The following is a 16,155-nucleotide window of genomic DNA, read 5'->3' on the forward strand; positions in this document are numbered from 1 at the left end:
TCACGCATGCGCAGTTGGTTCCTAGAGGCAAATCTTCTATTCTACTGTTTTGGGGACCTAACTAGCCTGTCTCTGTGGAGCAATCGGCTAGTTTTCACTGCTTCTCCACCCCCCCAACCCCTCCTCCATTCCTGGACTTACCTGCTAGACCTTTGGCTATGTACATTTGATCCGTCGATCCTCAACTGATTCCTGTAAAAAAAAAAAAAAAAAAAAAGATCAATAACCATATCTTTATATCTATCTACATAACCACAAATTAATTACTTACTTGACCTTCATCTTCTTCTCTTCCAAAAAAAAAAAAAAAAAAAGAGAGACAAGTGACAGAAAGTTCCCAACATGGCGGAACGTGCTCTCTCCTCGGATCTGGAGGACAACAACAGCTCTCCCGAGCGCCTTCACGAACAGCCCAGGCAACGCAAAAGGTCCAGAAAACGAGCTACGCAGTCGTCTTCGTCGGCTGCTCCACGCTCTAAAAAGACAAAACACTCGTCAGCTGCAGACAAGGACACCTCCAGGAGACACAAGGCTCTGGAGCGTCAGTTTGAGAAAGCGCGCAGCCAGTCAACACAGGCTGCATTCGTACACTTACCAGTTCCACTCTCGCCCGTTGTTGAAGCTACTGTCCAGCCCGTCCATCAGGCTCCTCAACAACCTCCGCAACCATTGTATCAGACGCCGAACATGGAAGTTTTCCCTGAGGCGATATTGACACACTGCGTTGAACCAGTGAACCTCTCGCGCAGTGCCACTCTTCCTCGGCGGCCTCAGCCGGAGGCAACCTTTACTCCCACGGCTGCGGGTTTGCGCGCCACGGAGTCAGCCCCTCCACCCTGTCAGTATGATATTCAGCAGATCATCTCTGACACGGTTACCAGGACATTGGCAGCAACTTCTCAACATGCTGCACCATATGGGGCTTGGCCTCAGCCACGATTTCCTCCTCCTCCTCCTCTGGCCCGGGACTCTCAACAGACCCCTATCCAGTATCAGGCTATGACGCAAGGGTCCGATTCGTATCTGGACCATGGTCACCGCGAGGAGTCGTCGGAGGAGGAGGGAGAGTGCGACCCCTCGGATATGGACTTATCTGATGACGCCGACATGCCACCCGAAAAGCCAGCCTTCTCTGGGCTCTTTAGACCCTCGTTATTCAAATCGCTCTTGCGCAAGGCCAAGCTGGCCACAAATATGGCAGACCCAGCCCCTCAGGTGGATCAGCCTGGTCCCTCTCAACACCATGACGCCTTGTTTATGGCACCTAAGGCGGAAGCGGACTTTATTCCGTGTCCACAGCTCTTTTCAGAGGTGGTCCAGCGATCCTGGTCCACGCCTTCCTCCTTACCCGCCCCTTCGGGGCTAGACAAAAAACTTTATTGTTCGGCGCCTAGCCTTCAGGATCTTCTTCAGTTACCAACTGTAGACGCACCTGTGGCCAATCTGACGGCTTCATCTGTAATTTCCAACGACGTCGCCGACAGTTTGCGCTCTGAGGACCGGAAAGCCGAGTTCAACTTCCGGCGTACACACAATGCGGCCGCCTGGGCGGTTAGGGCAGCCACCTCGGCTTCCTTCTTCAGCCGTGCCTGCTTGATCTGGCTCCGCCAACTTCACGAGCGCCTTCCCCCTGCGGATTCAAGGCTCCGCCAAGATGTCAACAAACTGGTGGCGGCTACTGAATATACAGCGGACGCCTCGCTCAACGCCGCGAAGTTCGCCTCGCGCGCCCTGGCGTCGTCCGTCACATCTCGCCGTCTATTATGGCTAAAAAATTGGAGAGCTGATGCCAAGTCGAGGTGGCGCCTCGCTTCGACTCCATATAAAGGCTCCCGTCTCTTTGGAGAAGCCTTAGACCCCATTCTTGTCGAGGACAAGGATAAACGGAAGGTAATGCCATCCTCTTATAAAAGGGCAGATCGTAGACCACCGTCCTACTTCACCAGGCAGCCCTTTCGGAACGACTCCGGCCCTTCGGGGTCCTTTTCCTCAAGGCCCTATTCTCAAGGATTCGACCGTCCCTTCGATCGACCCTCCTTCAGAGACCGTGGTCGAAAGGCCCCAGCACCCAAACGGCCCTTTCGAGGTACGGGATCCCGTAACTTTAGAAGAGGGAAGTGACTACATCCATCTTCCCATTGGCGGCCGTCTGACTCATTTTCTTCCTCAGTGGGAGATCTCGACATCGGACGCCTGGGTGCTCCAGACTATTCGTCTGGGCCTTACCCTGGAGTTCCGCTCCAGACCTCCCTCGCACTTCATCCAATGCCCTATTTCTCCCAACCTGGACAAGCGCCAGCTTATGGAGGCAGAGATCCATCACCTGCTTCAAATTCAAGCCATCGAACCGGTTCCCCACCATCATCGCGGGACCGGCTTCTATTCAATTTTCTTCCTGGTCCCCAAGGCGTCCGGGGGCCACAGGGGCATATTAGACCTCAAGAGGCTGAACGAATTTATAATATACCATCAGTTCAAGATGGAGTCCCTCCGATCGATCCTGGCTTCCATTCGACCAACGGACTGGATGACCTCTATCGATTTGAAAGAGGCGTACCTCCACGTACCCATACGGCTCTCCCATCGTCGTTTTCTACGCTTCGCCTACAACAACAGGCATTACCAATACAAAGCAATGCCCTTCGGACTTTCCTCCGCCCCAAGAACCTTTACGAAGCTCCTGGCAGCAGTGGCGGCCCATCTACGCCAACATCCGGTACGGCTCCACTGCTACTTGGACGATATCCTAGTGCTCTCCCCTTCCCCGGCCCGGGCATCCCGAGACCTAGAGGTGGTGTGCCGCTGCCTTTGTCATCATGGCTTCTCCCTCAACATTCCGAAGAGCCAATTGCAACCCACTACTCGTATTCTTCACCTCGGGACAATAATAGATTCTGTACGGGGCCAGGTGTTCCTGTCAACGGACTGGTGTTCCAGTCTCCAGTCATTAACATCTCAGGTCCTCTCCTCTCGGACTGTGACCTTGCTGCTCCTGTCCCGACTGCTCGGCAAAATGATTTCCTGCCTGTCTGTCGTCCCTTGGGCGAGATTCCATTCCCGCCAGCTCCAATGGTTCCTTCTTCCCTTTCAGAGAGCCAGGAGAAGCAACTCTTCCGCACAAGTATCCCTCCCTCCAGAGGTCTCAAGGTCTCTCCTCTGGTGGTCCTCCCAGAGCCTACATCAGGGCAGTTTCTTCCAGAATCTACAGCGCCTGGTAGTGACAACGGACGCCAGCCTGACGGGATGGGGAGGTCATCTTCTATCTCACGTTGCCCAGGGAACGTGGTCAGCAGAGGAGTGTCGCAACGGGATCAACTGGTTGGAGCTCCGTGCGATCCGCCTCTCCCTTCAACGGTTCCAGCAGATTGTGTCGGGGCACCATGTCCTGATACGCACGGACAATGTAACAGCAAAGGCGCACGTGAACCGCCAAGGGGGGACTCGCTCGGGTCCATTGATGGAGGAAACGACCCTGCTTCTGATCTGGGCGGAGATGCACGTCCTGTCCCTTGTGGCGGAGCACATCGCCGGGACCACGAACATCACAGCGGACTGGCTCAGCAGACAACACTTGGACCACGCCGAGTGGCGACTTCACCCAGATCTGTTCGCCGAGATCGTCCGCAGATTCGGCACGCCTCTAGTCGATCTATTTGCCAGCCGCGACAACACTCACCTCCCCAGGTTCTTCACCCGGTACCAGTGCCCTCAGGCGGAGGGAGTCGACGCCCTCGCCTCTCCCTGGCCCAGGGGTCTCCTCTATGCCTTTCCCCCTCTACCGCTCCTTCCTCGTCTGATCCGCAGGATAATAGCAGACAGGGCAGACGTCGTGTTGGTCGCACCACACTGGCCTCGGAGGTCCTGGTTTGCGGATCTGGTGGACCTGTCGGTGGCACGGCCGTGGAGGATTCCAGGGGACAGGATCGTTCTCAGCCAGGGGGTCATTCTGCACCCAGACCCGCAGTGGTTGCAGTTGACCGCCTGGCGCTTGAACGGATCTTGCTAAGGCGAGCCAACGTGCCTAGCAATGCAATCCCCACGATCCAGGCGTCAAGACGGCCGTCAACATGCCGCATTTATAATGCAACCTGGAACTCCTTCTGCTCCTGGTGTGCTAAATCCCACCTTGATCCAACGTCTGCCTCCGTTCCCGAAGTGCTGGGATTCCTTCAGCAAGGCATGGACAAGCACCTTGCGCCTAACACTCTTCGTCACCAGGTTGCTGCACTGGGTACGGTCCTTTCCACTTCTGCAACACTTCCTCTCTCCCAAGACCCTACGATTCGCGATTTTCTGCGAGGGGCATCCAACCTGCGCCCTCCTGTTATACATCGCTACCCGACCTGGGATTTGACTCTGGTCCTTCAGGCCCTCATGCACCCTCCATTCGAGCCTCTCGCTTCCATCAGCCTCCGTTTTCTGACACTTAAGGTGGCGTTTCTGGTCGCAATTACCTCGGCTCGCCGTATATCCGAACTAGCGGCACTGTCCGTGAGAAGCGACCTCTGTATCTTCCACACGAATCGCGTGGTTCTAAGACTAGACCCCTCATTCCTGCCTAAAATAAATTCCTCATTCCATCGAGCCCAGGAATTGATCCTACCGGACTTCTGCCCCGAACCTCGACATCCTCGGGAAGCAGACTGGCACCTCTTAGATGTCCGACGGGCCCTGCGCAGATATATTAAGCGAACAGAGCATTTCCGGAAATCGGAATCGCTTTTCATTTCCTTTCTGCCATCCTCCATGGGCCGGAAGGTTTCTTCCACAACAATTGGGAGATGGATTAAGTCCTGCATCTCCAAGGCTTATTCAGCTCGGAACAGACCAATTCCGCAGAGGATTCTTCCACATTCTACCAGGAGTGCCGCCACGACGGCCGCCTGGGCCACTAATGCCTCCATCTCTGACATCTGCAGAGCGGCCACCTGGTCATCCTTGAATCCCTTCATCCGGCACTACAAGGTGGACTCCTTTGCCTCGGCGGAAGCATCCTTTGGCCGCCGAGTGCTCCAAGCTGTTTGCAACTCTTCAGACGACGCGCAGCAGCCAGTCACCCTCCCTGTGTAAACTTGCTTGGGTAAATCCCGAAGCTTTGGATTCTCCAAGCTGCGCGTTGGAGAAAGGACGTTGCTTACCTGAACGTCCCTTCTCGACGCGCAGCTGGAGAATCCAACCCACCCAGCTTGGCTGCTGAACCTTTCTTCTTTACGCTCTACTGCTCCTTACTTCGTGAACAAAACTGGGACTCTGTTGAGCAAGTGGGCGTGTCTGAAGAGAAATCTCTTAAAGGAACACACTCAGTGTAGGCTACCCAACTACTGAACTACCCCAAGCTTTGGATTCTCCAGCTGCGCGTCGAGAAGGGACGTTCAGGTAAGCAACGTCCTTTCTCTCCATAGTTTTTGTGCAGTTAGATGTTAAGTCTTGGCAGATTGACAAGTTCTTGCTGGACTCAAAAATATTTCAAGAACTTTGAGTTTAAGAATGGTCTGAACATAAGAGATTTGAATATATACAGTAGAACAATCCCAATGATATTTTGAATTTCTTATTCAAATTTATTATACTTATAAATTTGTTCATTCCCTAATTACTTGATGCTTTTCCTACTTTTCTTTTCTTTTTCTTCTTGTATTATGTTATAAAATATTGAACTAACATTTTAAAACAGAAAGGAATGTTCCTTGTATTGCAAAGTTATGTGGTTGCTCCTGCAGCTCACAGGCTGGCTGATTCAGGGTACGATACCTTTTGCTTCTGAAGACTTGCCATGTTGCTCCCATTAGCACTCTGGCTGGATTACAAACATCTGTTTGTGCTTACTTGGCCTGTGCTTCTTCAGAACTGTTTCTACATGACGTACATCAGTGGTGTTTGACTGACATGTGTGATTTGTTTATTAAATAATATGGTTGAGAATTGAATGAAATATTTCCCCCATGGCAAGAACATGAACAGACACATCCAGAGGAAACAAGACAATTCTGCTTTTATAAGTTAAATTAGTCATGTGATTCTCCATTAAGAAATGATTAATCAGGAAGGGAAAAACATACTTAACCCAAAAAGGGGAAACAAAAGCAAGCATATTGAACTATTTATTACTTATTTGCTTTCACCTTTGATTCAAATCACTTTTATTTACCTGACCACTGCTGCAAGTCAAACAGATTGAAAAAATAAATAATCATTGCAACAAGTCAGAAATAATATCTTGTTGCTGGTAAGTAATTACCCCAGATTCATTAAATATGTAGTGGGCAATAACAAAACTCCAGAAGGCTGACTGCTAAGGTAGGCAGGAAAAAAAATGTTATCCTCATTCCTAAACAGATCTTTGCCTAGAAAAAGTGCACTACAGTGCTTATGGAATTCTATGGTTTATCTTGATTTGTTTGACTTATTTTTAGTGAAAAATACATTAACATTCTCGATTATGAAGATAATCCAAGTGTCCAAGTTTTATAAAATTAGATCTATGTCCTTTGAGTATATTTTAATCACATCAGTTATGCTTAAACAAACAAACAAACAAATATACATACATACATACATCCTTTTCTATATATGTAGATAGAAGAAGATGATGATGTATGGAATAATGACAATGTTTTGCAGGCTATAAAATAAAATACTTTTTGAACATAAAATGATAAATGATATGCAGCATTGTGGTTTTTTATGTGCATTTTTCACAATGTTTTCCACCATATAATTAATATTTTTCTGCTGATATATTGTTCTACTGTTAATTTATTTTTTCTAACATACATATTTTATATTTATATTTTATATTTTAATGTAGGTTTTTATATACATTGCCAATCTTTAAGTTCTTTCAATCTCTTCATTGAATTATAAAGTTTAGTTTGAAAATGTTTTTTTTAAATACACATATGCATCCTAATTTCAATTACATTTACCACAAGGAGGCACCACATTATTGGCTTCATCCTTATTAGGAATTATCAGTTGTTATTCTATGCATTTAAGCCCTCTACCAAATTGCACTTGTATATATACAATAAGTATACACCTTCACACTATGTATATAAGTATACACCTTCACACTTAATTGATTATATACAGTGCATTAGCATTAAAAGGTACCCAGATACAGGAAGGAATACACAGAGGTCTTCAGAATGGTGATTGCCATTCAGCTTACCTCAGAACAGAGAGCTACAGATGTTACATTCTGTAAACTTCACATGTATAAGATTTTACTTGGCTTCTGCAGCAGTTGTGATGTCATGTAAAGTGCTGGATGTGAACATGACATAATGTAATATCTTATCTCTCTTCTCTCAGGTGAGCTATCATTCTGATAGAACCAGTTTTCAAAAAATTCATGGGAGAATATAGGTGCATATGTTAATAATTTGATTCTTGATATGATATGATATGATATGATATGATATGATACAATATCAATCTTTTAGCCAGTCACTATTATCTCAGATAGACAAACAAAGTAGTATTTGTATGTATGTGTTTCTGTTTGTATAAAAATATTTTATAAAGATCAATATATTAGATTCTCAAATTCTGTGACACTAAATGCTGGTGGTTTAGAAATTGCAACTTCTATTTTCTCGGCCATTATAGTGTGAAAGAAATATACACCTATAACATTTGATAAATCCTGCTTTAGTATCATTTTATTTTTTGGATAGTACTCGGGTGGGATTCAGCCGGTTTGGACCAGTTCGGGAAAACCGGATGCTAATTTTACATCTAGTTCGCTGAACCGGTAGTTGCAAGACTGGCTGGCCCCGCCCACCCTGCCCTGCCCCTCTCAGGAGTCTCCATGCGGCCCGCTTTGGATGCGAAGTAAGTGCAGGGCCCGCACGGAGGCTGTGGGAGGGTGAAAAATGGCCCCCCAGAAGACTAGAAATGGGCCTGTTTCCAGCCTTCGGAGCCTGAGGGAGGCTGTTTTTGCCCTCCCGGAGGCTCAACAAAAGCCTCTGGAGCTTGGAGAGGGTGAAAAATGGGCCTACGGGAAGTTCCGGAAGTCTGAAAAGGAGCCTGTTTCCAACCTCCAGAGGGCCTCCGGAGCCCGGGGGATGCCATTTTTGCCCTCCCAGAGGCTCAAGGAAAGCTTCCGGAGCCTGAGGAGGGCAAAAAACGGGCCTACCGGAAGTCCAGAAATGGGCCTGTTTCCGGCCTCCGGCGGGCCTACAAAGCATGGGAGAGGCCATTTTCGCCCTCCCGGAGGCTCAAAGAAAGCCTCTAGAGTCTGGGGAAGGCAAAAACACCCCCCCTCCGTGGTGCAGGAGGCCAAGTAGGCCACACCCTCGTGGCCATGCCCACCCAGCAACCAGGCAGAGGACCGGTTGCTAAAAATTTTCAATCCCAACCCTGATAGTAATTGTTGCTAAATGGGATTTTAGAGGATTAATATTATTTTAGGTAACTACTTTCTATCTATAAAATATATTTTGACATAGTTTTTTGTTGTAAAATATTAGTATATAATGGCTCTTGGTTTCAGTGCCTAAGTTCTCAAAATCGGAATGCATTTCTATCAACCACTGGAAGCCAAGCCTGCATGACAGAATAATTAGAGTAGTTTTTACTTTTAGATATCTGTTCTTAAACTACCATTCCTTTTCATATTTTTAAAAAATAACTCTGTAATATTAATTAGTGTTGAATTAGCTGTATAGAGTATTACTATATATAATTGTTTTGAACAGACGTTAGTGCCATGAAAATATTTATAGGACACTGAAAATCCTGTAATTCTCATTGAACGTGGGTCCGGTGGTCCTCTTCCATGGGGAGTGCTCTTCCGATGACGTCGGATCGGGTCTGCTAGCTGAGAAGCTCCTCCCTTCCTGTAGCCTCCCAGCTTTCAGACTCGATCCGATTTGGATCAAGTCACGGTTTGAGCTGCTCCATAACTTTGGAAGTATTATAACTCTAATTGGATATTCTAAATTGATCCCTGCCTTCCAGCTAATTGGACTTCTAAATTGTTGCCTGCCTGATTCCCCCAGGGGGGGGGGAATAATTCCCAGCGAGCAAGGTTTCGTCCCGAGGCCGCTGAGGACTGATCGAGGTGAGTTAAGCTCCCTCGAGGTGGAGATTTCTCTGGCAGCGAGAGGGGTTAAACTCCCTATGCCGCTGCAGCAGCCCTCAGGCAGGGATTAGGTGGTTGCTTCCCCGCCGCCGCACCGGCTTCAGAAGGGGCGGGGAAGGCGGAGCCTCCACTGCTCTGTTGGGCTGCATCGCGCCGGAAGGCACAGGAGCTGGGAGCCTTTCCCTCGGGCCTAATCGCCCCATTCTCCTCCGGCTCTCCTTTCAGCTCCGGCAGGACCGCAGGCAGGGCGATTTTTCCTGCCTGTTCAGCAGCGATTTGGCGCCCCCTGGGCTTTCGCCCACGCGCCTGGAGGGAATTGCAAAGGAGACAGCACAGTCTAATTGGAACTCATTGCTGCCAAAGTAAGTTTCTCCCTGCGGGGGGGGGATTAACTAAGGATCATCCTCCCCTCCTGGATTAATTGTTCTATTTGCCCTTTCTTCGGCAGACGGCTTGCAGCCTTCCTAGGCCTCTCCAGGGATCCCTGCTCACCTCGTGGCAGCCGCCATTTTGGCCTTTCTGCTCCCTCCGCCATTTTGCATTTCTGCGAGGTCTGGGCCTCTTTCTACAATGGCTCCCACCAGACAGTCTAAGACTAAGAGACAGGGCCCTTCTTTGGACCAACCTGGAACTTCAGCTGAGGTTCCTACAAAAAAGACTAAAAAATCCTCCTCCAAATCTTCTGAATCTAGATCAAGGGAGGAGATGAGGCTGCACCAGGCAATTGAACGTTCAATACAAAAGGCCCTCAAGGAGGCCTCTATTAAGGAAGCTGAGGCCTCAGCCTCTATCCCTGCTCGGGCCTCCTCTCCTGTGAGACCTGAACCCATTGCCCAGGCCTTGCCTCCAGCCTTATCCCCGGATGGGGATGGGGCTTCTGTTCAGCCACAGCAACAAGTTAATGAATCTCTCTTTGGGAATCAAGAAGAAGAGCCCTCTAGGGCTCAATCCCCGGGGGGGGGCAGGGTCTCTCCTTCCCCAGTCCTGCAGAGTTCTGATAACCAAGGGCAGGGGCCTGTAATTTCCCCAGATTTGGTGGCTTATATCCATCAGGCCATTCAGCAAGGCATTCAGGCCGACAGACAGCGCAGAACAGCCTCATGGGTTTCTGATTCACCCTCTCACATAGATGTGGAAGGTTCAGGTCTTATGTCAGATAGGGTTCAAGCCCCTGCCAGAGCTCATTCATCAGCTTCTTCTGTCCAAGGTTCTCTCACCGGTGAGGAGGTTAAGGACACTGAGTTGTCTGATGATGAAGACTTAACCCCAGACCAACCTTCTTTCATAGGCCTATTCAAACCCCAATTGTTCAGGTCCTTATTGCACAAAGCTAAGTTAACGACTGGTTTAGGAACACCCCGCCCTAATCCGGCTGGGGAGGGAACTTCTTCAGTGCCTCTGTTTGAGGAACCTCTCATTGAAACCGAAGAGATCCCAGGCCCCAAATTGTTCCGGGATGTCCTCACTAAGCAATGGCTTGCCCCTGCTTCGGGGCCTAGACCCAATGCGTTGGACAAGCGCATTTATAATATGGCCCCGGAGTTTTCCTCCCTTCTGCAGGTGCCCTCGGTGGATGCTCCGGTTGCCGCCCTTTCGACCTCTTCGTATACTGCGGGCCCTCCAGAGGAGAACCGGAGGAACGCCGTCTGGAGCACGTGTTGGTCAAGTCTCACCAGGCTTCTGCATGGGCCGTCAGATCCTCAATGGCTGCTTCCTTCTTTAACCGAGCGTCCATTCTTTGGCTCAAGCAACTGCAGGAACGTCTTCCAGTGTCTGACTTACGCTCTCAGCAGGACATTACTAAGGTACTGGCAGCTTTAGAGTTTTCGGCCGACGCCACCTTGAATTCATCCAGGTTCACGGCCAAGGCCATTGGGGCAACTATCACGGTCCGTAGACTTTCCTGGCTCAGACAATGGCAGGCAGACGCCAAATCTAAATGGCGTCTGGCGACATCCCCGTTTGAAGGCCCCTTCCTATTCGGGGCTCCATTGGAACCTCTCCTAGCAGAATCTAGGGACAAGCGTAAATACTTACCTTCCATGTCTCGTAGGTCGGGACAAAGATTCCTCCCCTCTTCCTCCTCCTCCTCCTTTTGTCCCTTTCGAGGGCCAGAAGGATTCTCCTTTCCTCGACAAGGTCAGAGGTCCTTTCCATCCAGACAATTCCGCCCCTCCGAGCGTCAGGGGTTCCAATCTCAGCGGGGCCAATCTAGGCGCCCCTTCCGTGGGGATCGTGGGCGCTCCGCCCGCAGATCCCGCTGACGGTTCGTCCAGCCTTCCCATCGGAGGCCGCCTGGCCCTGTTTGCCAGCCAATGGGAGGCCACATCCTCGGACGCCTGGGTCAGGGAGACTGTCAGGGTGGGCCTCTCCCTCGAATTTCTCTCCACACCCCCGACCCGATTTCTCAAATGCCCTTTCTCTCGGGATCGGGCTCGTCGCTCCTGATGGTATCGGCCATTCAACATCTTCTCGAGATTCAGGCCATCGAACCGGTACCTCAGGAGCTGCGCGGACAACTCCCGCCTGTTCGTCATCCAGAAGTCGTCGGGGGGTTGGAGGGCAATTCTAGACCTCAAATCCCTGAACCGACGGATCCGATACCGTCGGTTCAAAATGCAGTCCCTCAGCTCCATCTTGGAGGGTATCAGGCCCGGGGACCATCTGTCCTCAATAGATCTGACGGAGGCTTACCTCCACGTTCTAGTCCACACGGCCTTCAGGCAGTTCCTCCGCTTCTGTTATGCGGGTCGTCATTATCAATATCGAGCCCTCCCATTCGGCCTATCCTCGGCTCCCCGAGTTTTTACAAAAATCATGGCCGCGCTAGTGGGCTACCTCCGGACTCTTCCAGTAAGGATCCAGGCCTATCTGGACGATCTCCTCGTCCAGTCGACTTCGGAGGATCTAGCGCGCCAGGACTTGGACACCACCCTCCAGGTCCTGGAGAGCCACGGGTTTTCCGTCAACATGGCCAAGAGCCATTTGATACCCACGACTCGCATACAGCACCTGGGAGCCATCATAGATTCGGTGGAAGGCAAGGTTTATCTTTCCCAGGACCGCCTGTCCAGCCTGCGGTCACTGGTCAGGTCAGTGTCGTCAGGGAGACCAGTCTCCCTGGCAGCCCTGTCCAAGCTCCTGGGAAAGATGGTCTCCTGCATCGGGATCATCCCTTGGGCGCGCCTCCACTGCAGGGATCTGCAGTGGTTTCTGATCCCGTTCCAAAAACGTCATCTAGGGACTTCCGACCGCAAGGTCCTCCTTCCCCACAAAGTTCTCCTCTCCCTCCAGTGGTGGTCTTCAGCAGCAGTCCTCAAGGGGAGGGAGTTCAGGGTGTCCCAATTCCTTATTCTGACTACAGATGCCAGTCTCCTGGGCTGGGGGGCCCACCTGTCCTCGTCCATGGCCCAGGGGCGCTGGTCCCAGTCAGATCTGACACACAATATAAACTGGTTGGAACTTCGGGCCATCCACCTGGCCCTTCGGATCTTCCAGGATCAGGTGTCAGACAAACACGTATTGGTACGGACGGACAACGTAGCCGCCAAGGCTCATGTAAACCGCCTGGGGGGGACCCGGTCTCGCCACCTCATGCAGGAGGCCGAGAGTCTGGGAGCCTGGGCGGAGTCTCACCTGAGGTCCCTCCGGGCATCTCACATATCGGGCGTGACGAACACCCAGGCGGACTGGCTCAGCCGGGAGTCAGTGGACCAAGGGGAGTGGGCCCTCGACCCGGGCCTGTTTCGGATGATCACCGACCGCCTGGGCCTCCCGGTGGTGGATCTGTTCGCCACTCGGGCCAATCGCCAGACAGAGAGATTCTTCTCTCGCTACCCGGAGCCGGGGGCGGAGGCAGTGGACGCAATACACAGCAGCTGGCTGGCCGGCCTCCTCTATGCCTTTCCGCCTCTGCCTCTCATTCCCAAAGTCATCAGAAAGATGCTGTTCCTCCGGGCGGAGCTCCTGTTGATTGCCCCGTTCTGGCCCCGTCGGCCATGGTTCGCGGACCTCCAAGCCCTGTCCGTCCGTCATCCCTGGCGTCTTCCTCGAGACAAAGTGACTCTTCGTCAAGGGCCGTTACTGCACCCGGATCCGGCATGGCTTCAGCTAACCACCTGGCGGTTGAGCGGAGCTTGCTGAAGAAGTCCAAGATTCCTTCTCGGGTCGCCAACACTATCCAAGCGGCTCGACGCCCGTCAACAACACGGATTTACGACTCCACCTGGCGCTCCTTTGTGTCATGGTGCAACCGTCGCTCCATCGTCCCTACGTCGGCCTCCACGGTACAGGTACTGGTGTTTTTGCAGGACGGCTTTGAGGCAGGCCTGGCCCCTAACACGCTCCGTCGGCAGGTCTCCGCCCTATCCACCATTTTGTGTTGCGGTTCTAGACATTCCCTCTCGAGTCGTTCCCTCATCCGCCTCTTCCTCAGGGGGGCTTCCAACCTTCGCCCGGGGTCTATCCACAGATATCCCTCCTGGGATTTGCCCTTAGTGCTAGACGCCCTCACGAAGGCTCCCTTCGAGCCCCTAAGGTCAGTGGGCCTACGTTTCCTGTCTTATAAGGTCACCTTCCTACTGGCCATAACCTCGGCCAGGCGGATTTCAGAGTTGGCAGCCCTCTCCATCAGGGCTGATCTCTGCGTTTTTCATCCTGACCGGGTGGTACTTAGGTTGGACCCCACGTTCCTCCCTAAGGTGAATTCCCCTTACCACAGGGCACAGGAACTAGTCCTTCCAAATTTTTGTCCACGTCCTAGCCTGCCCTTAGAACGAGCCTGGCACTCCCTGGACGTGAGGAGAGCCCTTCGGATCTACATCCATCGGACATCTGACTTTCGGAGATCAGAATCCCTTCTAGTCTCCTTCCAGCCATCTAGTATGGGCCAAAAAGTCTCATCCATTACAGTGGGGCGTTGGATTAGGGCCACCATAGCCACGGCTTACGGGTCCAAGGCCTTGCCAGTTCCACCCAGGATCACGGCCCATTCCACCCGCAGTGCGGCCACTTCGGCCGCCTGGGCCACCCAAGCCTCCTTGGAGGAAATCTGCCGGGCTGCGGCCTGGTCGTCCCCTACCCCGTTCATTAGGCATTATCGACTAGACCAGTTTGCATCTGCGGATGCAGCATTTGGGCGTAGGGTACTCCAACAGGTCCTCCAGCGGACCTCCTCATCGGCCAGGGCAACTCCCTCCCTATAGTTTCACGCTTTGGTATGTCCCATGGAAGAGGACCACCGGACCCACGTTCAATGAGAATGGGCTTTGCCTTACCTGAAAGCCCTTTCTGATTGCGGTGGGTCCGGTGGTCCGCCCCGCCCTGTTATGCCCAGGGCCGATTCGGCGGGGTTCTGGTGTCCTGTTTCCTTTCTTGCAGCTCACCGTGTAGGTCTGCTACAAATCGAATCTCATCAGAAAGCTGGGAGGCTACAGGAAGGGAGGAGCTTCTCAGCTAGCAGACCCGATCCGACGTCATCGGAAGAGCACTCCCCATGGAAGAGGACCACCGGACCCACCGCAATCAGAAAGGGCTTTCAGGTAAGGCAAAGCCCATTTCCTTCCCAGGAAATTGGTTTTGAATAATAATCAGTAATTACAGTGGAGAAATCAATAAGACTTTCCCCTACAGATGAAATTCTTCCTTGTAAATCAAACGCCAATTTAAAAGACAAAGTAAGTATGAATAGATATTGTTCATTCTTCAGAACACAGATTTTATTGTCATGACTCATTGCAAATAATGTGACTGCTTCCTAGCAAACTTCTAAGGCACAAAATTAAATCGGAAAAGCCCCCCCAGTGCCAAAATAGAAATAGAGCAAAATTTAGTTAATTTATCTTGCCTCAAAATTAATAATGAAATTTGAACTTTCAAGATCAGAAGAGAAGGTAGATTCTTATCATATAGTTTAAACAGATGGAATATACACCATTGAAAGCAGGGGTGGGTTCTAAATTTTTTTACTACCGGTTCTGTGGGCATGGCTTAATTTATGGGCGTGGCTTGGAGGTCATGTGACTGGGTGGGCGTGGCTAGCTGGTCATGTGACCGGGTGGCCATGGCTATGTGTATAGGGACTACTCAGAGGGCTTCGCACTTATGCCTGGTCATCATTTATGCCCATTGTAGCATTCTTAACAACCATGTCACTCATTTCACAACTGCTTCTCTTCACCATGGTGACAAGATAGCGCGAAATACGTAAAATGTGAAGACAGTCGTAAGTTTGAAGACTGGTCAAAAGTGTGAGGACCAGTCAAAAATAACTTTTTCAGCCCGCTGAGTAGTCCATATGCACAAAAGGATTCAATTATTTCTTCAAAGTGCTGATGATTGCACCCTGGCTGGAAGAACTCCAACAGGGGAGTATTTTCTCCCAACCGCTGTGTAAAAAGCTTAAAACAACTCTTTCCCTTTAAGAAAGTCAAGCAAAAAAATAGCCTCCGGAACCGGAAGTGACAGTAAGTCTAGGAATACTGCCAGAGAAGCAGTTTCTATTATAAAGATTAGGCTAGGAAACAACACCAAATGTTGTAATTAATCCTTACAGGATTAACCCTGTAAAGTGGAAAAAAATAAAAGGAGATTTCTTTTAACAACCGGTTCTCCGAACTGCTTAACTATTTAACTATTAACTACTTAACAACCGGTTGTACCGGAGTAGAATCCCACCACTGGGTCTACCCATTTATTTTCGCGGGCACCGGTCTACTCATTTGTTTTCTTTTAACACTGATCAGCTGTAGGGCGGCCCTTTGAAGCCCTGCAGCAAGAGTTTAAACAGTTTTTTTCCCTCTAGCCATCAGCTGGGACTCAGGAGGCAGCAATAGATTGGGGGGTGGGGCCAAATAAAAGGTAAGAATAACCCGGGTGGGTGGGTGGGGGGGTGCAGAACCGGTTTGGTGACGTCATATTGTCACCTCTACCGGCTCGGCCGAACCGGGCCGAATCGGGAGGAACCCACCACTGATTGAAAGATTTTATAGCTAGCAAAATCTAGAAACCTCACTGAGTCACTGAATCAGTATATCAAGAAACCTAAAGGAAGCTTAAGGAAACCTACC

General features: G+C 50.6%; 2 protein-coding genes across 5 annotated transcripts in view; both read left to right on the forward strand.

The window, feature by feature from the left end:
• MID1 (midline 1) overlaps positions 1-16,155 on the forward strand; it is a 264,924-nt gene that overhangs the window by 12,264 nt on the left and 236,505 nt on the right. The gene's annotated exons all lie outside the window — the stretch shown is intronic.
• LOC148113502 (uncharacterized) overlaps positions 1-16,155 on the forward strand; it is a 30,265-nt gene that overhangs the window by 1,828 nt on the left and 12,282 nt on the right. Inside the window, exons 2-4 of the mRNA XM_087871443.1 lie at positions 9,314-9,450; positions 9,537-13,380; positions 14,468-14,628. Of these exons, the coding sequence (XP_087727569.1) occupies positions 11,404-13,380; positions 14,468-14,479 (1,989 nt within the window). The 5' untranslated portion in view covers positions 9,314-9,450; positions 9,537-11,403 and the 3' untranslated portion in view covers positions 14,480-14,628. The remainder of the gene's footprint in view (positions 1-9,313; positions 9,451-9,536; positions 13,381-14,467; positions 14,629-16,155) is intronic.

Source organism: Pantherophis guttatus, chromosome 5, assembly GCF_059756535.1.
Source record: "Pantherophis guttatus breed Tessera chromosome 5, ASM5975653v1, whole genome shotgun sequence".
Taxonomy (NCBI): Eukaryota; Metazoa; Chordata; class Lepidosauria; order Squamata; family Colubridae; genus Pantherophis; species Pantherophis guttatus.